Source organism: Gadus chalcogrammus, chromosome 1 (genome assembly GCF_026213295.1).
Source record: "Gadus chalcogrammus isolate NIFS_2021 chromosome 1, NIFS_Gcha_1.0, whole genome shotgun sequence".
Lineage (NCBI taxonomy): Eukaryota > Metazoa > Chordata > Actinopteri > Gadiformes > Gadidae > Gadus > Gadus chalcogrammus.
In genome coordinates, this window is record NC_079412.1 from 18,423,355 (window position 1) to 18,449,169 (window position 25,815).

The following is a 25,815-nucleotide window of genomic DNA, read 5'->3' on the forward strand; positions in this document are numbered from 1 at the left end:
AGCCAGAAAGAGAGGGAGAGAGAGAGATAGAGAGAGAGGGATGGGGGAGGGAGGAGCAGGGAGGGGGGGGGGGGGGGGGGGCAGCAGCAATCGACACAAGGGAAAAGGAGAGGAAATGAGAGTAGAAAAAAGTCTTGAATCCAGCAAGAGAGAAAGAAAGATAAAACACACTTGACTGAAGCAAACACTTTAGTTCAACTCGTGTTAAATGATGAGTGTCTGAAGGATAAAACTCAACCACCAGGGCTGAATATACAAAGGCTTCTTTCAATTTGGTCTGTGTAGAGCCAAGACATTCAAATGTTTTGAGCAAAAGTGTTTGCTGGTGGGAAAAAGAGTGCAGGTTTAAAGAATGGTTGAAAAGTAAAAGATAATATCAAGTAAACGAGGGTGAGCTCAGAGGCCTCAGATCTAACCTTGTAGATTACTATTACAGTAGTAGCCATCCATTCACATTTCTTTTATCTGGCCACTGCTGGGGGAGACCCGCACCACACACACCATCTACTGTAACCTTATTGGTCAGATTCTTATGGCTCCTCTGCTCTCCGTCCAGTTGGTCCTCAAGGTCGTGCTGCGGTCCTTCTGTCGTAGCCTCACCCTCTTAATATCTATGCTTTGATTGTCCTCCGCCTTACTAGCAATTCACAATGGATAAAAAAAGAGCCCATCAAAGAGGAAATCTCTCCGGTGCCACCAGGTTCATGTCCCGCACACGTCGACCTCTTAACCTCTCAGCCTGCGGGCGATATCAGATGAACCACGCTCTCACTCTAATGAGCTCTATCCCCTGCAACGTGCTGTCCTATGGTGGCATACTTTCATGTGACGGGCAAAGAGTTTGCCAGGGTTTCCAGTGTTGTTAGAGCACGTTACTTCTGCATCTGTGAGGGAGATGAGATACGGATGTGGCATGGATCCTGTGCGGGTGTGTGCGCGCGTTTGGATGCGTGAGCATGAGTGCGTACGTGGGCCTGTGTGTGTGTGTGTGTGTGTGTCTTTGTGTGTGCGCTTGCATGTGTGAGTATGTGACTGTGTGCATGGGCCTGTATGTGTGTGTGCTCATGCGTGTGTGTGTGTGTGTGTGCGCGCTTGCATGCGTGAGTACGTTTGTGCATGTCCTTTTGTGTGTGTCGGTGCCTGTAGGGGGTAAGGCAAGCCCTCTGACTGTCTTGTGCACCTCTGTGTACGTGTGTGTTCCAGACAGGCAGGTGGAGGAGGAGATTAGATGATTCTTGTAGACATCGGTCTGCTTCCAATCTACCCCCACCTGGGGAGCACAGTTTGCTCCGTCTCCAACATGTCCTTCGCTGGCAGGAAGACTTCCCTTCAGCAGAGGCATTCGTTGTTCAACTTTAGACTGCACCACCGAATAACATCATCCTACACATGTGGATTAAGAGGGCACACCGTATCTGGCTGTAGAAATGTGATGCATACACACACACACACACACACACACACACACACACACACACACACACACACACACACACACACACACACACACACACACACACACACACACACACACACACACACACACACACACAATACACTTACACACCCACAGACTTTTACAGGCGTGAGGTAATACTAGTATTTAAACCACGAGTTCAAAGTGGCCCTCTGCTGGGCGGTCTCTCCACTCATCTCCCTCCATGCTGACGATCATCTTGTATCTGTTAGGCAGGACGAGGGCCTGGTCTAGTCTGGCCTGCTGCCAGGGCTCCCCACAGCGCCCAGGAGGGGCACAGGGAGGTGAAAGGAGGAGAATCAGGAGGGCTGTGGTTCACAGGGGATGTCCCATGGCATCATTGTCTAGCCCAAGGCGGTCGACGGCGTCGGCAGCTACGCCCACGAGACTAAGCTCTACCGGCTGGCAGCCAGCACGGAGGAATGAAGACGCAAAGTTAGAGATAATAATGATGATGATGATGATGGTGAAGAGAGGAAGATTAAAGTGCACTCATTCATATTGTTTACGGATGGCCACAAAGGGGTTGTGCAAAATTGCAGAGAAGGAGATAATAAGGATGATAATGTTGGATAAAAGGATAAAGAATGGTTTGAGATTAAGTCTGAAGTGTGCACATTCATCTTGTTTGCGATAAGGAATGCGATAAGATTGTTGAACGTTGCAGAACAGAAAACAAGACAAGCAAATAAAACCAAACCCTGCTCTTTTGCTCACATTACAATATCATTATTTAATGGAAAGAACTTTCAAAGTGCAGCTCTCAAATCTGCTTAAGTCTCAGAGTCACTCTGGGTCAGGTCCAGTCCAAACTCACTGTATACAAATGTAGTTATTTGTATCTAGTTAAAAGAGTACGACCTTAAGGAGACAGCAAAGGCCTATGCGTTTTATCCTTTCTGCTGCATTTGAAAGATCTACTGTCCTCGGTTTAACATCTGGCTGTTGAGTGGAACTGATGTAATTTGTTAATTAACTACAATAAATAAATAACGCTACGAAAATGAGAGCTGAAAATTTGGTGAAAACAATGTGGAGTGTAACGTGTGGAGTGTAATATTACTCATTAATTCAACTCTTTCATTGCGTTATCACCAGAGAAAGACATTTTGAAACATAATAATAGTTCTTTTCATTGGCATAAAATAGGCCAACTCAATGGGCTATGGGGAACAATTGGCCTTCACAATTTGCCATTCTTGAACGTTTGAAGTACATCATTTAGTTTCTTTGTGAGTCTTATCAACTGTAGCCCATTGCTCAAAACATAACTGAATGACAAAAGACAAATGCAATGGCCTATTAAGAAAAGTTAATCGTGGTTGTTGCAGCACAGTTGCCAAACTATGGGGGAGTTTAAAAAGTAAAGGCCAATGCTATTTTATCATTTTTCTCTATGTAAAGCAGGAAAAATAATAAAGGCTTACAATACACATTAACAAACTCAGATTGTTTTTGAAACCTCTGTCACAGCAGGGTAATCCGTCGTGAAAAAACGACTTATGACTGGAGAGCCAAAGGGAAGAAACTAACCATGAATCTCCACCGCCACCTAGCGGTCACCGTGTCCATAGAACCATACTTTTTCAGTAAGGATGCCATTGATAGATAATTAATATCTTTAATAGCTAAGCCTTTGTGTCTTGGCAGTAAATGGTATAGGCAACCAGGTTTACATTATAATATGTTTACATTAAAAAACCTGTTGTTGAAACACTTCAACCTGATCTTCTCTGTGTGGGGTAGAATCTTACCAATGATTGCAAAAAAAAAAGCCTGCAAGTTTGCTGTCTTTGTCCACAATACATGGGCTAAGATCCAGTCTGTGTTCTGCTGCTGACACTGAATCAGCAGGGCTGAATGCCTTGGAGGAGAAAAGTGAAAGTGACAGGTGTCACTGTGCCCTCAGTTTCAGCGGAGGAGGAAAGTGAAGGCCTAGACTAGAGAGTTTACATACCAGCATGTCAAACTGGAGTAGCGCTCCGAGGTCTGCTGGCTCAATGATGCCTAACAGGTGTTTACTTCCCTGTTGCTTTTGCACATATTCAGGGTTCAAGAGGACATATATCAGACTCTTAGAAAAGCAGGTAGATGCTGTTGAACTTGAGCGTATGTCAGGTATAAAGAAGCCTTTTTAAAAAAAAAAAAAAAACAGACTTGTGCATTAAATATTAATCCAATCTATATAAGTCAGGCCAAATTTTCCCCTGATTCATCTATATTTATACATTGTGTTTTATAATTATTATATATTTTCTGACAATATAATGTCAACATAAAAACCAACAGGGATTTCGTAATGTTCTGCAACGAGCAAAATTATCTCCCCCTCTTCATAAAGAGGAATTGTTGTCATGTTTGCTAGTGAGTCACTACTATTAAACGTGTTGGATGGGAAATGATCTACTATGGGTGTGTTCCAGATGACGCCCAACGAAAGCCTGTCTGATGTTGAAAAGGACACTTATTTCCACATGTATACATTGGCATGGCCTCAGTCATTCCACACATCCCAAAGCGACCGCACCCGGGAGATGCACCCACGTTCGATGACACGATGTGTCCCCTTTGTCTTGTATCATGGACTCTATGTGCTTTAACAATGGTAGTAAACAATGTGTTGCATCTGAACTGGAACTTCCTTTATACTTAACTGCGCAGAACAAACTGAAGAGCAGGAACAACAAGAGGAATCTCCCCTGGTGTGTGAAGCAGACATTCCACCCCAGAGGTGCACCACACGCACACTTTGTTATTCTGTCAGCTCACAAGTGTACATCTCATGCACACTGCATTGCACACAGGCTGAAAAACGAGCTGGAGGAAACAGGTTCCTCCAGTTCTGCTCCAGCGTTACATCAGATAAAGGTGCTGAGGCTGCAGTCCAGACCAGTGGCACCTATGGATGTACTTCCCATCACACAGCGACATCAGATATCTCATACTTCCATGAGTGTGTGTGTGTGTGTGTGTGTGTGTGTGTGTGTGTGTGTGTGTGTGTGTGTGTGTGTGTGTGTGTGTGTGTGTGTGTGTGTGTAAAGCCTGGATTAGGACTTCTGGAATATTAAGAAACAAACTCAAAAGCAGCATAATGTTGTCGCATTAATTATAGTTCATTACAATATAACTAACACAGAGGAGTATAACTAAATGAAAAACAGAACTGTTGTACTGTGTTATGAGAAACACATTTTACATACACTTTACATATCACGTCCTATTCCCGGACGTGTCGGATGAGGTTGATGTTATCGTTCCCTAAATACAACCTATTTTTTTTTAAACATGACTTTGGAGAGAGGAAAAGCGCTGCACTGTGAGAGGAGCCAGCTAACAAGGTAGTGAGGTTTAACACGTGCGTCATTGCTGAGAGCACACTAACCACATGTTTCAGATTCTTATCCCGCTACAGGGCCTATATAGAGTTAATAGTTGAACCAGTGTATGTGCATGGACTTTTTCGTGCACTTTCATCTCTAGAGAGGAAAGGAACACACCTGACACTCACAAGAAACATTGTTGACTTCACATGTTTTTTTGAGTAGAGGCTAACCAGGTTTTTTATAGGAAGTATTTTAAAGAGTGAAACTATTGATTTAGTAATTACGCCAGAACTTGAATTTAGAATATTATATAAATGATATGTTTAAAAACTCTTGAGCATTTTATTAATATTTGAAGTGCAATGCATTACTTTTCAATATAAATAAGAAATCAGTGTCTGAAATCCTTCATTGCGTCCCTCCATATCCAACATTCATCGTCTAGCTTACATTTACTGCAGTTACATTTAGCTCATGCTTCATCTAAAGTGACTTTCAAGTGAGTGTTGATTGTCCCCTTATCTTACAATGCATCATAAAAGTCATGCAAACCCACTTATTTTACAAACCAAAATCAGAAGAAGGTTGTAGGTAAGCCAAAAATAACAGATAGCCCATTTATGAAAGAAGCACAAAGGGCATTGACATGATAAATAACAAAAAAAACAAAGTTGCATTGGACCAGATATAAGCTACTATGTATATAGTAGCTTATATCTGGTATAAGCTACTAAGCTACTACTGTATAAGCCAATTCTTCTGGAGCTGTGTGTCTATATATATATATATATATAGTCACACAGCTCCAGAAGAAGTTGGATGCATTTGAATTGATAAAAATGTAAAGAAAATGCCCTTGCTTCTATTCTAAGAAAAATAAAACAAGAGAAATCAAGTAACCATGATAGTACGGTTACACTTGAAAAGACCATTTAACACAACAATAAAGTTACACGACACAGCAGAGACTGTACATCTGCTTTGCTCACCTAGCCAATCACCATCTGAGGTCCTTCGAAGGGGGCAGAGAGCCCAGAACAAAAGACGGTAAAATGGGTCCAGGCGGCGGCTAGTCCTTCAGTAGACCAAGCTTCTTGAGGGCATGGCGTCGGCCCTCGTCGTTTTCCGCGCGGGGGCAGATGACCACGCTGACCCCGTGGTAGCGAGGCACTCCCGTGGACTCTCCAGCGTTCTGCGAGACAGGGGCGACCGGGGTGGACCTCCTGGTGCTAGCATCCTTAACGTTGGGCGCTAACGCCTCCACCTTGACATGAGAAAAGTCCTTCCCGGAGCCCAGAGAGGCGGGGCGGGGGCGGCCGTTACGCAGCACGCCGAGGCTTGGCTGGAGGCTACTCAAGCCTGTTCCCGAGTGTGCAAGGGTGGCAGATTTGACACCGGTGTTAACGGTGGGAGCTGAGATAATGATCTTAGCGGGAGATGCTTCCTGGCTGTGATATAGGGACGGTGGTTTACCGGTGTCACTGAAAGCAGAAGGCACTGGGAGAATATCTTTGGCCAGAGCTGCCGGCGTCAAAGCCGCGTTGGCCTGTGTGGAAACCTCGGCCCAGGGAGGGGGCACTGGGACGGTGGAAACGGTAGGCGATGGCGTTCGAATCGAAGGTGATGGGGGAGTTTGCCGAGCTGCTGGAGACAAGGGGGCAGCCCAAGACCTCCTGGAGTGGGAACTAGTAGGCAGACTCAGGCGTGGATCTAAGTCTGCGTCTTCGGCTTTGAGGAGACCAAGCTTTCTGAGCGCTTCCATGCGGATCTTCTGGCCTTCCGACAGCATCCTGTCACTGGCAGGTGGGGAGAAGTTACTATCGGCAAAAGGCTTCTGGGACTTGAAGATGATGTTTGAGGGAAGTTTCTTGGGCTTTGGGGCCACAGCAGGTGGGCTCTTGGGCTCAAGATGTTCCGGGAGAAGGTTGGCTGAGGTAACCGTCTGGGAGTGGGGTGCACTGAGAGTCTCAGGCACTTCTGCCACAGCCAGGTGGGGGACCGGTGGATGGACGACATCGGAGCTCACAGGAGCTCTCTTGCTGGAGGCTCTCTTACGGAGCTCCTCCACATCGACATGCTGTCTTCTGACAGGCGTCTCCACGGATACGGTAGGATCCGGGCGCTCCTCTGGTTGTGGCTCAGGCCCTGATTGTGGTTCAGGCTCTGGTTGTGGCTCAGGCCCTGATTGTGGTTCAGGCTCTGGTTGTGGCTCTGGCCCTGATTGTGGTTCAGGCTCTGGTTGTGGCTCAGGCCCTGATTGTGGTTCAGGCTCTGGTTGTGGCTCAGGCCCTGATTGTTGTTCAGGCTCTGGTTGTGGCTCTGGCCCTGGTTGTGGCTCTGGCCTTGATTGTGGCTCAGGCCCTGGTTCATCCATGAAGTCAGACGGAGGGGGGATCAAAATCAGCTCAGTCTCAGGCTGAGGGCTGGACTGATTGGGCTCAAGCTTAGTGTCCGAGGGGGCACACAGGTCACAGTCCCCATCTGCCGCTGAAGCTAACATCTGTGCTTGCGGAGCCAATTTGTCGGTTGCGGAGTCAATTTGTTGTACCTCACAGTGTAACTTAGATGTTTCCAATTCTCCTGTTTCTGTTTCCAACGGAGTGTTTGAGTTGTTTGACACCTCAGGGGTTTTAGGTTCATGGACGTCTGCCGGGGCCATCTGTGGGAGGTTCCCAAAACCGTTGGCCAGGGGAAGGGTTGTGGGCACCCCATGATGGACAGGTCTGCCCTGGTCCCTTTCAGAGTCTAAAACAACAAAGCATTAAGTTAGTGTTTCATTTTGCTGGCATATAAAATGAAAGTATCAGCGAAGTTGATCACATATAAATGAGTTGTCGAGTTAACCATAATACCTTCTCCGCTCTGATCCGCAGCTTTTGAGGGGTGGACGGCTATAGCTGCAGCCTGATGGGAAGCTTCTGGCTCGTCATTGGACAGTCCACTGTCTTCATCCACGTCCAGAGAGTCAATTGTTTCCTCCAGATACATAAGACACTCCCTCTCCGCGGCAGACAGGTGCTGCAGACTGTCCACACTCTGTCTCCCCAAAAGACAAAACATGACAAGTTAGGGAGAGGTGGACTGAAACAGTTCCTACACTGATACAGGAACACTACAAAGGCCAACCAATTATAAAAGCCCACTTTAAACCATTTGGGGCTATATTGTTGCCAAGGTTAGGCCTGAGAAATGGGTCAAGCTCTCGTTGCCAGCTTTGGCAACTCACTGCAGTCACTGTGAGGCTGATTGCAGCATGGGAAGTTTAAAAAACTTCACATGGACATCGACTCTTCATTTCAAAAACATATCCATCAGGTCTCTTTAAGAGACACACATATCTACTTTAAGCTTCCACTACAGTTTATATTGAATACATTTTACTATGTTTAACACCTATTGAGGGTAACAGTTTTTCAAATTGCATGTACATTTCTGGAATATAAATAAACTAAATCCAAAATAGTGAATATGACTGTCATAATTCAATTATTACATCAATTGTTAATTTCTTAACAGTTGAAGTGTCAGCAGTAGATTAATCTAAATATCAGTCATTTTTGGGGCAGTAAGGTTGCTAAACCCTCTAGTGTGCTGACCATATATGCAATTTGCCTTGTAGTGAACAGGGTTCGATCCCACCAGTGGTCCAATGCCACAAGTTGTTCCCTCTCTTCTTAAATGTTTCACTGTTCAGCAACACTCACAAAGCCAGAGTTGGTGCTGATCACGCTGTCACAGCTTCCAGCGCTGTCCATATTACTGCTGGAAGGTTCTGGGGCAACGCTGCCGGGCCACGTGTCACTCTTAGGCATCGCACAGAGAGAAAACGATTAGGGCAGGCCCCGGAGCTCCAGGGGCCTCTTGTCTAAATATCACCGCAAAGTGCAAATCAGACCATCAACCTATGACAAAAAAACGACAACACAGACCTGGAATCAATTTCATTGCACCTCAGTGTCTGACAACAAAACAAGTTATTATGTAAATAGTAAAAAGAAACACACAAAACACCTGTTGCCTCACTATTCATTGTGTAGGGACAGGCATTTGGCTATCATGTCACGCATCATGGCCCGTAACATTTGATACTGGGTGTAACCTTTCAGTACAACACTGCTCGCTTGTTGTGCGGTCACAAACGCATGCCTGTGGGGGCCCAGCGCAGAGCACAGCCCCGTGCAGAGCGTGGCCCCCTCCCCGGGCGGGACAGTGGGAGAGCCATGGGCTAACACGAGATACCTGTTCCCTTCCGCCCTCAAACCCTGCACCCTTTCAAGGTCCCGGGACGCCTCGCTATGTATCACGTTTTGTAGGCGTTGTTGTATAAACACAGGTCACACCTCTGCTCATTCCCATCACAGAATACTTTACAACCTGTTGTATTGCTTATTCATCATAACCTGTCTGGAACCACGCATTAAGCTGACCTTTTTATTGAATAGACTTGCGTGCTACTGGAAATAGCTAAATTATAGTGTAGTTGTACACAGCTTTTTTGAAATGTAGGCCTAGTCCCTCTCATGTTGATTTGGATGCCTATTATGATATTGCACCTTTATGTAAAGCATGCTGGGCCAAACAAATGCTGTGGTGACATCTCACATAATCAGAGATGTACGTCCCTCTGTGAAATCATAAGTAAGATATCTGTTTAATGTACATAACAATCCACATATATGTAAATAAACCTATACCTAAACCTATAGCCTACATTTTATCAATTGACCCCATCATCGGCTATAACCGATGATGTAATGCTTTCTTTAACAACATTACCCATGGATTCCAGAAAACAACTAAATCATGTGGGCCTGTTGACATGTAGACACTGACGCCTTAAAGGTGGCCTGTCCTGATTATTTGATCATCCACATCGGACTTTGTTAGGACAACAACAGCAACGACAGCACTTTCCACGGAACGCCCTATTACGATGTCAATAGTCGCGTTCATTACTCTGTCTGTAGCCTACTCTGTGAGTTTAGCCTGTGGGACGTGTTCAGCCAACACCTTCCCAGGGCTGCTCCATCCATCGCTCACACAGGAGTTAATGGCCACAGGAATGTTCCTTTGCCTGCTTCGATCGCTTTTTGTTTTAGTATTTTATATATTTAGCTCCATCAACTCAATGTATCGTCGCCGGTCAGCTCAAGGTCCGATAATAAGGTAAATGTAGGGTAAGGTCCAATGGAACAAATCCTACAACGAGTATGGATCCTACGCATTATTCACTTTGGGAACATCTGTGAGTACTATAACCAGGTCAATAATTAGTGTGTAGGCATATCCAAAAGCGGGTTTAATAATTAACAGTAAACAAAGAGTACCGCGGAACACGTAAGGCAATCTTTCTAGAGAGCAGATACGCAGCAATAGCCTATTTAGCTGGACATTATCTTCAATGGCTGGCTACCAGTCAACAGATCATGCACAAAGATTTGAATTCATTTATTAATTTCAATCATCCAGCTTCTTATCTCACGGCGTTTAACACACAAATTAAATAAAGTAATTATAACAGGCCTAAGGCAATCTCCATCTATAGATATCGCACACACGCACACGCACACGCGCACACACACACACACACACACACACACACACACACACACACACACACACACACACACACACACACACACACACACACACACACACACACACACACACACACACACACTCGATCCGTCCTACATGGTGGTCGACAGAAGCGCCGCTCAAATGTATAAATAACAGATAAAGAACTCACCATGGAGAGTTGACTTAAGTTAACGCCACATCGGATAAAACGTAGACATCAGGTCGCGTAGTCCATTGAGATCCGAATAAGCACCTGTCTCTGCTGTCATGTCCTGCCCTTATTTAAATGAAGGGGCGGGGCCCAGGTGGTCGATCCCAGCCAGGTGAGCAAATTACCATACCAAGAGCGTCTCAGCCAATCAGAGAACATTTGATCACCCACTTCCTAAACCACCCGCGGTTTCGCAGTGGCAAGGCCCATCTGTAGCCTATTCAAAATATAAAAAATAATAATAATAATATAAACTAAAGAATATCAAATGAATGTCATATTGAAATATCTCTATAAGGACTCATCTCTTTATAAGGACATCCATTCTTTAAAGAATAATAGTTTGTATTACAGTACAATTAAGATATTTGGATACCTCTTCATTGCTCTCTCACAGTATAGTGCAGTAACACACACAAAAGAACCAAACAGGGCGGCACCGCAAAAACAACCAAATAAAACGCTAAGGTCCTCTTTGCTAAACCTGTTCTATGTTGATCCCATTAGGCTGACAATGACTTTGACTAACTCAAATCAATTTGTTTACGACTGTTCATCTCCAGTGCATACACACTCACAACGCCAAGCCAAGAAAAAGGAGTATGGTGTCAGGACCAGCTACATAGAAAAACGTAGATGTGAGAATATAGACATACTGTATGATCAATGACACGGTCCCAGTCGGCCTACACTCAGCAGGATCAATCACAACGAATGCATGGAACTACATCTTAAGAGCGTTTTGTCTTCAGGCTCAGGCTACCTTATCATTTATTATCAATCTTTGTTAGTTGTAGCTATGTGTACAAGCCGCTATCGCAGCCTGGCCTGGGTCCAACAGCCAGTTTAATGAGACAAAAGGGCTTGTATCCGCTTCCCAGAGTTGTACCATACCATTGTCGTTTGTGTGACCCGGTGCTGTGACTCTTAGGACCGGGGATACAGGGCCTGCCTCCGGGCCTGCATCCGCCATTGCTTGTACGTAAATATCTAATATTTAGCAAATAACAAAAGACAAAATGATCATCGGCATCATTCAGATTTCGCCATTTATTAGTCGTACACTTATGAAAAATAATAATCATAAAAAAAAGACCCAAGATTATTTACAATCTTCTCTTATGTGTATTTATGTATACATACATGTATATATACACATATTTATGCATACATATATATATATACATACATACACTAATATAATAATGTATACATATATATACATACATACATATATATATACACATACACAGATCCATATATATACATACACATACATATATACACACACACATAAATATATATATATATATACACAGATATATATACATATATATATGTATATATATTTATGTCAGGTCCCTCCTCTGAGTCATTATTCCTCAGTCTTTTTTTTAATCACAGGCTTTTTATTAATGATATGTAGAACCGTGTAGTCCTTTTTCTCTCTCTTGACAAACATGTCAAAAAATACATACATACATACATACATATATATAGATATCTATAAAAGAAAAATCATTCAAGTATCAAAATACAAACTGCTAGAACCATATGCACAACGTCATTCTCCTCGTAATCATTGTCATTATTATTATTTCCATCATCATTATTATTAATATCTGATTAGTCCCTATTCTAAATCCTTAGCGATGTGCAAAAGCTTATTGGGGACCCTATACGGGGGGAGGGGCTGAAGACGCCCACGTACACACCGAGCAGCAGCAGACAATGTACCAGAGAATCACATCTACAACCGTTCCATGGTAACGACCTGATTTACCTTTAGGTACCCATATACACACAGCTGATCAAATAGTGACGCTAACAGTCCACACACTGAGGCAGGTGGGAGACGCATGCAGTGCCTCCATTGTTCTGCAGCTAAAAAGAAACAAAACAGAGTCTAAAGGAGGTACCAGGCTGCACGGCAGGTTTGATGAATCAAATGGGTTCAGATGCAGTAAACAAAAGGGCTGGCGGGGGGGAGAAGTTATCGCTATTCCTTCCTGACCCAGTTCCCAGCCTCAGGAAGGATCCTCGTCTGACACAGACAGCTAAAAACAACATGAATTAAAAATGATGCCCGCTGTCATTAAAAACCAGTTAGTACCGTAGTATTGTGTTTCACCCTCTCGTTGCTGCTTATTAGAAGGCCAGACGACGAGTTGGCAGTTAGGATGAGCTACAACAGTTGGACATGTCGTTCATACGAAGAGACAGGTGTACCTCTGAGTTTAGCCTCTCACATTTCAGTGTTAGTTTTTTAACTGTTCCCTTAAAACAAACCAAAATAACCAGCGTGGACAAAAGAATAATAGAAAAGGACAAGCCTCTGCTGCGTTTGCTTGTTTGTTTTTTCCCAACACAGAGACTTTCGGACCAATACCTTACTTTAAGGAGTAAACATGAGCTACAATAGGAGAGCCTAAAGACAAAAGAACGACAGAGTATATAGGGCTGCTCGACCAAGAGCCACCATTGCTCATGGAATGGATACTTAAGTTAGTTTGATACGAGAAACATGGATGACACTCTGATAGACCCCTAAAGAGACCCAATGAAGCACAGTTCAAGTCAGTGGGTGAAGGGCCCGTGAGAGGGCCCCTCCTCCCAGGTGCGTTTCCTTGACCCCTCCTGGCTCCTGCTGTGGTTTGGAGGCATGGCCCACAAGACGATGTTGCGATCGGCTGCAGGGAAAGTGGGTCACTTTTCCATTTGAAACACCCTACCCACAATGCACTGTGGCGCACCCCTGTCTTCTTACACTGGCTGGTAGTTTGGCCAAGGTGTTTAGCTAAAAAGGAAGGGGGGGGGGGGGGACATGCACACAAAGCAGTAGGGTTAAAACAAAAACAAACCGTGGAAAAACACAGACTTACACAGTACACGTTATTGAGGGGTTTTCCAGGTGATGATTCACTCTCTTTTTTTGACCAAGTAGAATATTAACTTCAGATCATAGAAAAAAAAAAAAAAAAAACGGTATTGGCAACAGAATCAACACAATAAGGCATTTCTCATGGTTAAGTAAAATAAGAAAGGACAGAAGAAGAATAAAGATGGAAGCATTTCGAAATATTTCAGGAAAAAAAGTGCTTAGATTGTTGTACACTCTAGAAACAAATACGAATTAAACACAAAAAGGATGCGTGTTCAAGTTATGGTACGGCCTGGTTAGACGGCCAGAGAAAGGCATGCAGTCTTAGACGGTTTTGGCAACACAGGTTTGGAAATGGTTTACAACATGCACTCGTCTGCTCTCTCTCTCTCCCCCTTTATCTCTCTCTCCCCCAGTGTGAGTCTCCGTGTTGTCCTGTTGCATCTCATCACTCCACAGCAGAGGGCCCAGCGGGCGATTCCCTGGACCTCCATCACAGTGTTAGCAATGTGTCCTCTTTGGAAGTGCAACCTCAGAACTTGGGCGTATTCTGAACGAGAGCAGCCCCTCTCCCTCTCCAGATACCGTCTTCTACCGAGCCTCGTCTGCCCCACGCTTCTAGAGGTCTCTGTCCGTTCTATGGATACGTGCCGCAATTTTGGCAAGGTCACCGCAGCCAAAATGGCTGCCAAATGGACGTCCAAATGATGCATAGAGGAGGAAAGACGAAAAGAGGAGGCGTTTCACCCCGGTTTTTGACCAAGGAAACATGCCCTCCCAGGACCAGGCTGGACCAGTTCATCACAGACACGGATCTCAATGCCATTTGCTTTCTCAACACTGGAGTGGGGGGGTCGAAAGAAGGCCAGAAGGAACGGAACAAGGAAACCAAATCCTTCAGAGCTGCCGTCGCCTATTGGAAGCAGGAGGAGTGCTACGAAGAAGAACACGGAATCAAACGGTAAGGAAACAAGAGAAACGGAAAACACACTCAACAGAGGGAGGAAATCAAAACGTGAAGAATATATATTCTACGGAAAGGGCGGAAGCCGGGGCAGAGAAGAGGCGCGGGGTGAAGAGGGAGGAGTCGGGGGTTAGTGCATGCTAACCAGCAGAGGACAGTTATTGCCATTAGCGGAGGAGTCACACTGGGAAGGTGCGGCGGCGTAGCGCCTCAAGCGGTGAGCAACAGGGGGGGAAGAAAATCCAGTTACGGATGAGACCGGGTGTGGGCTAGCGCAGGGGGGACAAGGTGGGATCTTTCTCTCTCGGCGGGGTCCAGCAGGGGTGGTGGCAGCGGTGGCATTGGACAGTGTGAGGAGAAGAGGAAGGCGGGAGGGAGGGGGGGGGGGGGGGGGGGGGGGGCAGGGTGGTGGTTAAGGTTGGGGTGAGTGACAGGTGAGGACAAGTGTTCCAGCCCGCAGGGAAAAGGAGCGGAGTCACAGTGAAAGGCACACAGGAGGAGGAGGAGGAGGAGGAGGAGAGGGAGGAGGAGGAGAGGGAGGAGGAGGAGGAGGGGGAGTTGGTCGAAGGTGGCCCGCAGGGTTTTAAAGGTTAGGAGGGGGAAAGGGTCCCTCAGAAGATGGTGGTCTCGTACTTAGTGCTGATAGTGCGTTTGGCGTCCTTGGGGTCCACCAGCCAGGTGGCGCTGCCCTGGGACTGGCCGTCCGTCTCCCGCTCCACCCCGTCCCCCTTTGGGCACAGAGACAGAGGGACAGGTTAAAGACATGCCGTACTGTAATACACATCCATAACGCGACACGTGATGAACTTATAGTTCAAATTGAGCAGAGGCTTAGTCACACATGCACTTTGTACTCGGCACATTATATTCCTTTTATTTGAAATGGACGAGTGAACGAGTCTTGGGAGTAAACAGTCAAGAGGAATATCGTTAAAACTCAGAATGGTGACATGCCTGGTAAGTTAGAATCGAGTTTAACTTGTTTTACTCGAGTGTCCTTTAAATCAGCTTGTGCGTGACAACCTGACACTGGTTTTACTGGATCGAGTTAGTGAGTGGTTGGAATAAGTTCAAATTTCTCCGCATAGACTCAAGAACTGTCTCATAACTAACTTTGACTCGCTTTTTTAAAAGCATATAGTGTAGGTAAAAGCACCCCAAAAATGATGTTAACACAAGCACATGAATTTAACATAAAATGGCCTTCAGATGAAGTCAAAGAAGAGAACCCAGGTCGCATTGTGAAAACGAAAGGATATATAACAAAAAAAGATCCCGCCACTAGAGGGGGTGTTGAGAGTCTACTCATTTGTATGAGTGGACTCACGACAACCCCTAGTGGTCAAATTTATTTCGTATAAGAAGTGCCCCTGCCATATAAGACCAAGCCCATTCAAACAAGCTATCCCCTTTTGGCATTAAAAACACCAGGGAGAAAGTGAGAGAGCTGGGGGGGGGGGGGGGGGAAATAAGGTAAATATGAAGCGACCCGGGTGCAAGCAGGTGAATAGATCAGCACCTGGGAGTCAGGCAGTGGTGGTAAGGAGGGGCGAAGGGGGGTGCAGGTGTAACAGACACAGCAACGACTGTCCAGAGGTGGAGAGTCCTGGTGAGGGTGGAGGAGGAGGAAGAGGAGGAAGAGGACACCACGACCGACATAGATAAGATGCGGGGAGTGAGCAGAGAAAGGACAACAGAATGACAACAAGTCTAGAGACGTGAAGGGCTGAAAATGCAGACACCGGTTGGAGGAACATTGTGTAGAAAAGCAGCTTGGAGAGATGGAAAGGAGGAAAGGAAGACAGGAAGACAGGAAGACAGGAAGACAGGAAGACAGGAAGACAGACAGACAGACAGACAGACAGACAGACAGACAGACAGACAGACAGACAGACAGACAGACAGACAGACAGACAGACAGACAGACAGACAGACAGACAGACAGGATGGAAGGAAGGACTAGGAGGAAAGAGACAGTCGAGTGATTTTCTAAACAGATCCAGCCCAGCTGAATCTTTTGCAAGAAAGGCGTCAAAAATCCCAGTAATCTGATTATATTTGGAGTTATGATCTAGTTTCTCTGCTCTCCTGACGATTTCGAGATAATAGCTTAAAGATCTGGATATATTACACAATTACAATGAAATCCAAGCCAACACTTTATTTGATGATGTTATATTTGATTCTCATCCAAAATGTGTAAATTCTGGATTCTTTTCAGAATTATTCGGCTCGTTTTATCGACACAAGACGGATTTATAATACACATTTATAGCTTCTGTACTGTGGTCTGGTGGGCTCACCCCTGATTTCCGCACACTTCCTCGTGGTTTTGGTACGGGCCGGCTCGACGTGGTGTCAATGACCTCTGACCCGGGGCCCACTGGAACACTGTGGTGCTGCTTTGCCCTCTGGGCTTGAAGAGCCAGCTGATAGGCCACCTCGAACGCCTGTCCCAGCGTCAGTATAATCTCATAGGTCAGGTTCTGAAAGAGGGCGGGAGAGAGGTGTGTCGTTGTCAGTAGCTGCAATTCTTTAGGTTTGTCTGCAGTGAGGCCACATAACGGAAGGACGAGAGGACGACTTATTACGTCTATCAACACACAGTTAAAATCTGCTATTTTGCGTTTGTTTTTATCAGTGTTTCTCTATGTTGGAAAATATTAAACACATGGCAGCCCTCTGCTGACGTCGCCGCTTGGTTGTGTTGCTGTAAATAAACACAAACTGGCTCAAAGAATTCTAAGTAGGAGCTTCAGCCCAGTGGACAGGCACACGCACACGCACACAACACCGACACACACAAAACACCTTTGGTCCGCACTGCCATTCCAGACTTAAAGATGATGTTAGTGAAACTAGGGTGTTACCAAGTCATCCTATTCCTGACAGGAAATGGAAAGAACATCCTTTCGAATTTCATAGGATATCCTCCTCCGATAGGATATCTTTGAAGTATTTCTGTGTGATATGTTCGCAGTGATGTCAGGTGCTAGCTAACTAGCAATGGCATCATTAGCCTAATAATGATAAACAATGCCGGATGCAGGAGGGCAAAACAAATCAAACGTGGATTAAACCCAGTGTTTCCCTTCTCCTCTAATGAAAGACCCAAGCCCACTGCAGTCAAAACACTGCACCGGGTAAAACTGGTTAACCCCCGCCAACCGTGTGTGTGTAGTATAACCCACAGAGCTTTGTTTGTGTTGCTGTTTGTGTTAATGTCTCTATTCATTTCCCTTTGTGCAACTGTATTTGTGTTTCGGTTGTGTATTGATTGGTTTTATGTATGGGTGTGGTCCCCCCTGATTGGCTTACCAGGTAGGCAAGCCAAGTGTGTGGTCCAGCATCGGACCCCACACACATGTTACCCCATCTGAGCACCAATAACCTGTGTTAAGCCGTCTTTGTGTTATCCAGTAGTTAATATATGTAGGAATCATGATATTATTCCCTGGGATGAGGAAGAAGGAAATCAGAACACACCTACTCTGGATGACTCAAGTGTATGCAGCAGATAAGCAGGCTCATCAGGCTGGGCTAGTCAAACACAGCCAGACTCTTACTGACGCATGAACAGAAGGTAACGACTAGAAGGTAGCAGTAAAGGCTAATCATCAGCCCATGAAGCATTAAGGCACTTGGGACAACAAGAGAAGCCTATGTGTAAGAATCGATCAAAAACTAGTGTCAGTAATAATTATTAAATAAACATTGCAGAAATTCAAAAGGTACGAAAAAACTAAAAGGTCACTTGCTTCTTTTTCCCCAGCAAAACTGCACCGGTTCAAATATAATGAAAGAAAAAATAATATATATATATATTTATATACACATACCACACAACGGAGAGAGTGGGGGAATGTCTTAACTTTTAGTTAAATTGCAACATGTTATATCTATATATATATATATATTCAGCTCAAAGTGATTAATGTATGTTCAAATTCTACACTTAGGTCGGTTACGTACACCAGCTAGGACTCTAAAATGAAAGTGAAGGTGGCATCAGCGGCTATGTTGGGGCCCTAGGTGTGACTCAGTCCTGAAGGGAAACAGGGGCGTTTCCCTGTGGGGCTGGAGCCCAAGGGGAGGTGGACATAGCGGGGGGCAGGTGCTCACCACGTCCACGGTGCTGAACACGTGGCAGTAGTGGTGGCTGGTCTGCAGGTCCTTGGTGATGTAGGCAAACGTGCACAGGTCCTCCGGGTCCTGGGCCGCGCATGAGATGTTCCGGATCTCGTGCTCCGCGATGATGTTCTGCGCAGAAGAAGTCATTTGAGGACAAGACCATGTGATAACAGACGCAATTAGAAAGATTGCCGGCCAATCACACAAATCATTATCATATTTGAAAGGTTGCCAAGAACAACTTCTAATTCCTCTACTTAAATCTATTTAGTGGAATATATGAATGTACATTATTTATTGAGATTGAAGTGACCTTGGCAATAAGGAAGGAGGTGAAGAAACAGTGTCCTTGTGGTTTTAATCACAGTGTAGGAGAGGTGGAAGCACACAGATAATTACAATCCCCCTTTTACGATGCCAAACCCATTAAGGGAAGAGCTCCCGTTCAAACCGGCCCGGCCTGAACCAACAGTTAGCCATTGACGACTTTTACCAGAAGGAAGTAACACAGAAAATAAAGAATGTACTTAAAACAAACCAGGGCAGATAAAGGCTCTGCCTTTATATTTGCACATCATGTAAAAGGGGAACACAAATTTCCCTTGTACAGTCTATCTTGGCTTATAAATCCGCTGTGTGATTCCCTGGGAAACTGTCAAGGGGTCGAACCTTATTGGCTGCGTCGATGAACTTCACCCCCTTGTAGGTGATGGAGAGGACGATGGTCGGCACCTTCCTCATCTGCTCCGTCGATCTCTGCATAGAGAAGGAGAACGACAGAAATCAGGCCAGTCAGTTCTCCGATGTTTTCGCCTTAATGCAAAGCTCAGGCTCAACCGTCAGGCTCAGAGGCGCGCAACACGCCTTGCAGCAACCCAGGTTAAACTCCATCCCACACGACATGTCATCCCCTCTCTCGTTCAACCCCTTCCCTATCCTACCCATAAAAACATCTACACAGATAATAGCACTTGACCATACCCTCATTTTGGCACAAGCGTCCTGCGTGGACTCAGTGCCCCGCAGCTCCTTGATCAGCATGGAGCCCAAGTACTGCAAGGGAAGGAAGGACAGACAGACAGACAGAACATAAGAGGAGCACAAGGGAACTATCCACAGGAAGGAGGATGAGCACTGCATCAACAGGGGCCCTTCCGCAGCACATACATTTGCCTCGTAGCCGCAGGACTCAAAGATGAGTTTCTCGGGTTGGTGATGCCAGTTCTGGACCGGAGCGTAGGGGGCGGCCTGGCTGGGAGGGCGCAGGGTCAGACGGGGCTCCCTGTAGCGATCCTCGTTCCGCTCCTGCTGGCCGGATGTGGAAGGAAACACATCCACAGGCTCAGATCACGTTTGTTTCATCGTAAGGCTCCAGGCAAATATATTCAAATAATAACCACTACAGTGGAAACAAGTTGAGACAGCATTAACAATTCCAAATTAATTTCAAGTATATATGATTATAGTTTTGGGTCTGTATTCCAGTTATGCTTTGAGCTGCATGGATCATACATTCAATACATCAGGACACAATTTTCCGACGCTAAATGAAGTGGATCGGTTTTGTTTCGGAAGGATCTCTTAAGAGGAGCCCCAGGGCGGGGGGACCTACGTGGGTCCTGTGCCTCTCGCTGCGGGCCCGCTGGCCGGCCTCGTGGTCCAGGTCGGCGCTCTTCTTCCTCCCGGACTCGGGCAGGGGCAGAAGCAGGTCCATGGAGCGCCCCCCGGCGTAGGAGTCCAGGTGAGTCAGAGGGGAGGAGCTTAGCGAGCTGGGCAGGTCCTGACACTGGGAGGGGGAGAGAGAGGAGTGAGGACGGTATGTGGAATGACCCCCCAGTGGGGAACACTGGGGCTGTTGATACACTTTATTATTAGGGACACTTTGTGGAGCCACAATTTAGGAATATAGCTTTGGCTGACAAATTGTTGTTGTTGTTTTTATTTTTTACAAGATGGGTACAGTGCACAGTATGACGTTAATCTTGTACAACAAGAGGATATACAATGTGCCAGGATATAGCAGATTGCTATTTTCCACCTGTGGTCCCTGGGCAAATGAACTTTGCATATGGTTGATGCAAATCCACTACTGGCAAATATACTACAGCACACTATAATAAATGTACAATAGTACATTTAATATGGTTCCACTATTTACATTGATGTTTCTGGCATAATCTTAAGAAAAATGGATTCATGAGTCAACCTGACTCATAATGAATTGTGAACTGTGGAAGCAGAGAATACATTTTAGCCTCACCACGACTTTCTCTTCCTAACTTTGGTTTTTAAAGTAAAAATAAATAGAGCGAAGGACCACTTGCAACGTAAAGTCTTTCCTTACCCTGATCTGAGACAGACGAGGCGGTTTGACCGGAGGCTCCTCATAGGGTCTCTCTGCTAGCGAGGCGATGATGCGTTTCCTGTGTCCTAGCAAGGCGATCTTCAGTACCTGGAGGCGAAGATTATGCATCATAAAATAAGTTATTATGTCACCAGGGGGCCTTGTAGTGTCCTTTGAGTGAGCGAGCGTCCGTGTGTGCGTGCCACACGCTCACACTCACATTGACAATCTCCAGCTCCCACAGGGTCTTGACACACTCCAGTGTTCGGTATCCGCTGGCCAGGAAGTTGTGCAGGTACTCCTGCAGACCCAGGCTGTCCAGCCAGGCAGAGAGGGACGTGTTGCCGTCACAGCCCAGCGCCTTCACCTGTAGGGGGCGGACACAGCCGGTCAACGGGGAGGACGATGAGGACAGGCCACATATTAGGTTCAGTTTTAAAAGATAAATGGTGTGACATAATAGTATGCTGCTGGTGGTTGCAGAACTATTGGTAAACTTTATAGAGAAAGAGATTTTTTTTTATACTTTACATTTTTTTTTATTAAATGTCACTATTCTTGAAAGTGCATTCTCTTTTGTATCAGTAAACATCTATGCATAATTCCATATTGCAAGCTATTTCTTTATAATAATATTGCATTCTTTTCTAACATACATCGGTCTAATAATTTCTGGTTTGGTGGGACTAGGACTCTCTGTTGTATGGGAGGGGGCTTTTGTTATACAACATAACAGAAGAACTAAGGGGGCTACCTTGAGTTCTATTGATTGGTTATGTAGCCATATCAAGGAGATAACCTGGAGGTAATAAGGGGGGGAAGCAGCAGACACACAGGGAGCAGAGTTCATCTGGCCGACACACGGACGCTCTCTCACCTTGGGTAGGGAGCGAGCTGCGTGGAGGATCTTCCGCCTGTGGCTGGGATCCGTGATTCCAATCTCCCTCAGGTCCTGCTCTTCCATCACATTCCTTCCCTACACCACAATCAAAAACAAGGAGCCCGGGTTCAGAGGATACACTTAAAGGGACTACGAGTACGAATCAGAGACGCCTCCTTATTCCTGCTCCCTTTGGATGGTAAGTGCACTGCAGCCGCACACTGAGGGAACAGGGGTTCAAGATTCGTTGTTCGAGACAATAACAATGCTAAACCAATGTTAGCTATAATCATAAACAAATGTTAGCTATAAACAGACAGTGGGGGTGGTGTCTGAGCTTGGACGTCACTGCCTTCACTTTTACCGGCAGAACTGTCCCTGTTTAGATATAATACAGATCACCCTACAGGCTGTTTCGTCTGGGAGATCCGGGGTAGGTTTCATGTGTTGAGTTTAATGACATCCTGTTTGTGTTGCAATGGAAAAAAATACCTACATAGAGGCCCTTTAAGATGAGAAGGATTCAAACTCTACACACCAATGTACGCATATTTGAAGGACATCCAGGAACATTTACAGGAGCCATGTTGATATAAGGCGGACCCATGGAGACTTTAAAACTGCTACCCATCAAACCAGAGGAGGTTGCATCTACTCAGCTGATTAAGTTAAACATACGTTAAAAACGTTTTACTTTAAAGCTTTGGCAGACATTTGTTTTGCATATGGTTGATGCAAATCCACTATTAGCAAATATACTTAGCGCACGATATAAAATGTACAATAGTACATTTAAGGTCGTTCCTGTAGGGATGAATCCCACAGAAGACGAGAGACAGGGTGGTTAATGAGAATGGATTTAGCCTTTGAGCTAGTCTACCTCTCTGAGTGAGGAGAAGTGAGCCGTCCTGGCCGCGCCCGTTTCAATGCATCGCTTGAATTGAGATTCAAGTGCATGAGGGGCGTTGGCACTGAGGAGGGGGATGGGGGGGCTGGCTGCTGAGTGAGGGGGGGAGGGGGGGGTGGGGGTCAAACCCATCCTCGGTTAGAGCCCAGCGCTACGTCAGCCCGGCGCTAAGCACCCCCCCAGACGTGGGGGGTGTTTAGCTAGGTGTGGTATCAATCCTGTTTGTTATTTTACTACAGCCATGGGGGGTACATAAGCAACAACTCCACTCATGTCCATTTATGTTTCTGCGTCCTTCATGGGCATCACTTTGCCACAGGGTAAGTGGTGCTGTGACTTTAATGGCCGCTCTCGGGGCCTGAGCAGATTTTACATTTGCCGATGAAGGTTTTTTTGTGGAGTGAACAAAGAGTACAATACTTGGGTATCGTCCAGAGGTTTCGCCTCTGGTACACAATGCACCGCCTCGGGCAGATGGATGATAGGTGATAGATTAATCCCATAACACGCCCATTCTCCAAAGAGAGAGAGAGAGAGAGAGAGAGAGAAAAAGAGAGAGAGAGAGAGAGAGAGAGAGAGAGAGAGAGAGAGAGAGAGAGAGAGAGAGAGAGAGAGAGAGAGAGAGAGAGAGAGAGAGAGAGAGAGAGAGAGAGAGAGAGAGAGAGAGAGAGAGAGAGAAAGAGAAAGAGAGAGAGAGATAAAGAGAGAGAGAGATAAAGAATAAGAGAAAGAGAAAGAATAAGAGAAAGAGAAAGAGAAAGAGAAAGAGAGAGAGAGAGCGAGAGAGAGGTTAGGATAAGAGGGGATGGGTCTCTGTTGACCAAACCTGGCTGTCGGTTTGTCATGCAGACATTTTAGAGAAAAACCCAGCATGGAGGATAGTATGGGGGCTGAAGGACAGAGAACATGTGTGTGCGTGTGTGCAAGAGGGAATGTGTGTGCTACCATTAAGCTGCTTGGATAGTGCTGAGCCAGGCCATAGCTTTACAAATCTGTGGAGCGATATTCACAGCTTGCAATAAGCCAATGGTCCAAAGATTTTTAATTACAGCCTATGAATTGGATGCATGGATTAAAAAAAAGATACAAATGTAGGATTCAAACACAGATAAAAACATGAGAATATTAGAAAAGGGCAAAATGAAGATAAAGAAGACAAAAGAGAGCATAATTGAAGAATGACTCTACATAAAGAAACGAAAGAGTTCTGCAAAACTGTAAATGAAGAAAGATCATATCACAAAGACGTTGGAAGAACTGTAGCATCAGTGAGACAAAGGAGAAGACCCTGGTGTAATCACAGGTGCGACCTACCCACACCGACCTGCTCAGAGGCCAGTTGGGGTTTCATCCTGTAGGGGGCGATACAGATATAGCTAAAGTAGCCTTTTCTCCATAGAGAACCATTATAATGCAAGTCTGTCAATCACATCATCATTATGTCAACTCTGTTACCAAGTCTCTGTGGTCTGTCTAAAATATATATTATATTGATGTCGCCAAAAGCTTGGTCTTTATTTTATAAGTGCATCCCCATAACAGCTTTACCTTAGGTAATAGCAGCATTTAACACCGCAGAAACCGATCACGAATACAGACCATCCTGGGTCACTCACGGCAATGTCAAAACTGCAAAGTATTCTCAGCTAAATCCATTCTGTTGACCCCATGTGGGTTCAATGGCAACTTTAGAGTCAATATGAGATGATTTGGTGGTATAAACCTCAACTGTCAATCCTTTCAACGTTCTGCCGCCGAATGCTCAAAGAGAGCGCCTCAGACGCCCTCCCCTATCTTAATCCGTGACAAAGAGATTAAAAGCCATGGCTTCATCACGGCGGTCTGACAGGGATAAACCCGCCCTTGAAAGAGCCCTGACTGAAGGAATGAAATGATCTACCCTCTGGGAGAAGAAACTAAAATAAATGTGGCCTTCGCCGTCCGCCGTATCATTCATCCGCAGAGAAGAAAAGCTCAGAGTATTAAAAAACCCAGAGTGAAGAGTAAGAAGTATATCTCAAAAGACACACCACAGTTTGATTAATGGTGGTTTGGGGATGGTTGCTCCATCCTCTTGTCTGGGGCGGATCGACTTTGGGGGGCGGGGGGCGATGTAATGCTATCATCAGCACAACCGGGACAAAGGGGGAAAATACATGTTCTACGTGTTTGTGTGTGTATGTGTGTGTGTCTTTGTGTGTTTGTAGGTGTGCGTGTCTGTGCGTGCGTGTGTAATATGTAATGTGTAATGGGTAAAAGACTCTCCCTTGACGGTAAGGTCGTGATGCATTCGGAGGTTGGCTAACTCAAGCAGGGCCTGAAATAGACATCCTCTCCAGCATCTATCGAACATGTGCCTGAAGGAATAATGAACATGGAGAGGCTCTGTGGAGGCGTGTCGACCGAGTCCGTTGCCTTGAAAGCAAATTAACTCCTAACTCCCTTCTGGCAGGTACAACCACGGGAGGAAACCACCAAAATAACCCCGTTCAGAACGAGGGCGGGATAAAAGGATCCATTTAGGTTTGACGCCCGTGTCAAACAACAGGCAGGACAAAACGAGAGAGCAGTTACTGCCAACTCCTTTCATCAAAGCACTTGTCTTCCAGAGAATGGATAATGGATACGGAAAACCTCTGTGCTCTCCAGCACGCCTAGCCCTCACTGCTGCTTCTTCTGGGAGGACCACACCGTCTGGGTGACCGTACCGGTGTCCACATCTCTCCAGGGTTCCCTTTCCAACTTCAAAAGTACTTTCTTTAACCCGTTCTATCGAAGAGCATTTATCACAAGCACACCACAAATGTAAACAAAGCACATAAGCAATTCTTATGTGCTTTGTTCACAGTCTTTTGGAATCAATGTGTGTAGGTCAGTTCGCAGTTTGAAGACTTGTACTTTACAAAATGTATTTTCACAAAGACTCAAGTGCTACATTTGGCATTGTTCACATTCGTTACGTTCACGAAAGATGCTCTTAGGCAGAGTCTGCACAGAAGAGTTATTTTGACTAATAATAAAGGTAACCGTATGTGGCAACAGATGTTATAGTGAAGCCAGGAGAGACGGTCACAAAGGTTTGATCATCCACACCGGCATTGTCCTTTAAACAGAGTG

The 25,815-nt window shown here is 45.5% G+C and overlaps 2 protein-coding genes across 5 annotated transcripts in view; both read right to left on the reverse strand.

Moving 5' to 3' along the window:
• Nucleotides 1–1,948: 1,948 nt before the first annotated feature.
• LOC130385409 (specifically androgen-regulated gene protein) lies at nt 1,949–10,685 on the reverse strand. 3 transcript variants are annotated; one of them, XM_056593926.1, is made up of 5 exons: nt 10,550–10,685; nt 8,505–8,702; nt 7,653–7,836; nt 7,531–7,545; nt 1,949–7,467 (listed from the first exon to the last, which is right to left on the reverse strand). In XM_056593926.1, the coding sequence occupies exons 2-5, from the start codon at nt 8,610–8,612 to the stop codon at nt 5,870–5,872; spliced, it is 1,905 nt and encodes a 634-aa protein (XP_056449901.1). In that variant the 5' UTR covers nt 8,613–8,702; nt 10,550–10,685; the 3' UTR covers nt 1,949–5,869. The 3 variants fall into 3 exon arrangements, with proteins under 3 accessions (XP_056449901.1, XP_056449893.1, XP_056449886.1); XM_056593918.1 differs by having other exon boundaries at nt 1,949–7,545; nt 8,505–8,603; XM_056593911.1 differs by having other exon boundaries at nt 1,949–7,545.
• Nucleotides 10,685–25,815, reverse strand: part of LOC130385396 (ankyrin repeat and SAM domain-containing protein 1A-like) — a 65,581-nt gene continuing 50,450 nt past the window's right edge. The window contains exons 18-29 of one of the 2 annotated variants that reach the window (XM_056593897.1): nt 21,789–21,887; nt 21,132–21,278; nt 20,912–21,019; nt 20,180–20,353; nt 19,735–19,872; nt 19,549–19,620; nt 19,237–19,323; nt 18,559–18,696; nt 16,740–16,922; nt 15,956–16,042; nt 15,070–15,164; nt 10,685–14,406 (exon numbers count right to left, since the gene is read on the reverse strand). In XM_056593897.1, the coding sequence (XP_056449872.1) occupies nt 14,370–14,406; nt 15,070–15,164; nt 15,956–16,042; nt 16,740–16,922; nt 18,559–18,696; nt 19,237–19,323; nt 19,549–19,620; nt 19,735–19,872; nt 20,180–20,353; nt 20,912–21,019; nt 21,132–21,278; nt 21,789–21,887 (1,365 nt within the window). In that variant the 3' untranslated portion in view covers nt 10,685–14,369. The remainder of the gene's footprint in view (nt 14,407–15,069; nt 15,165–15,955; nt 16,043–16,739; nt 16,923–18,558; nt 18,697–19,236; nt 19,324–19,548; nt 19,621–19,734; nt 19,873–20,179; nt 20,354–20,911; nt 21,020–21,131; nt 21,279–21,788; nt 21,888–25,815) is intronic. The other variant, XM_056593904.1, reaches the window with a different exon arrangement.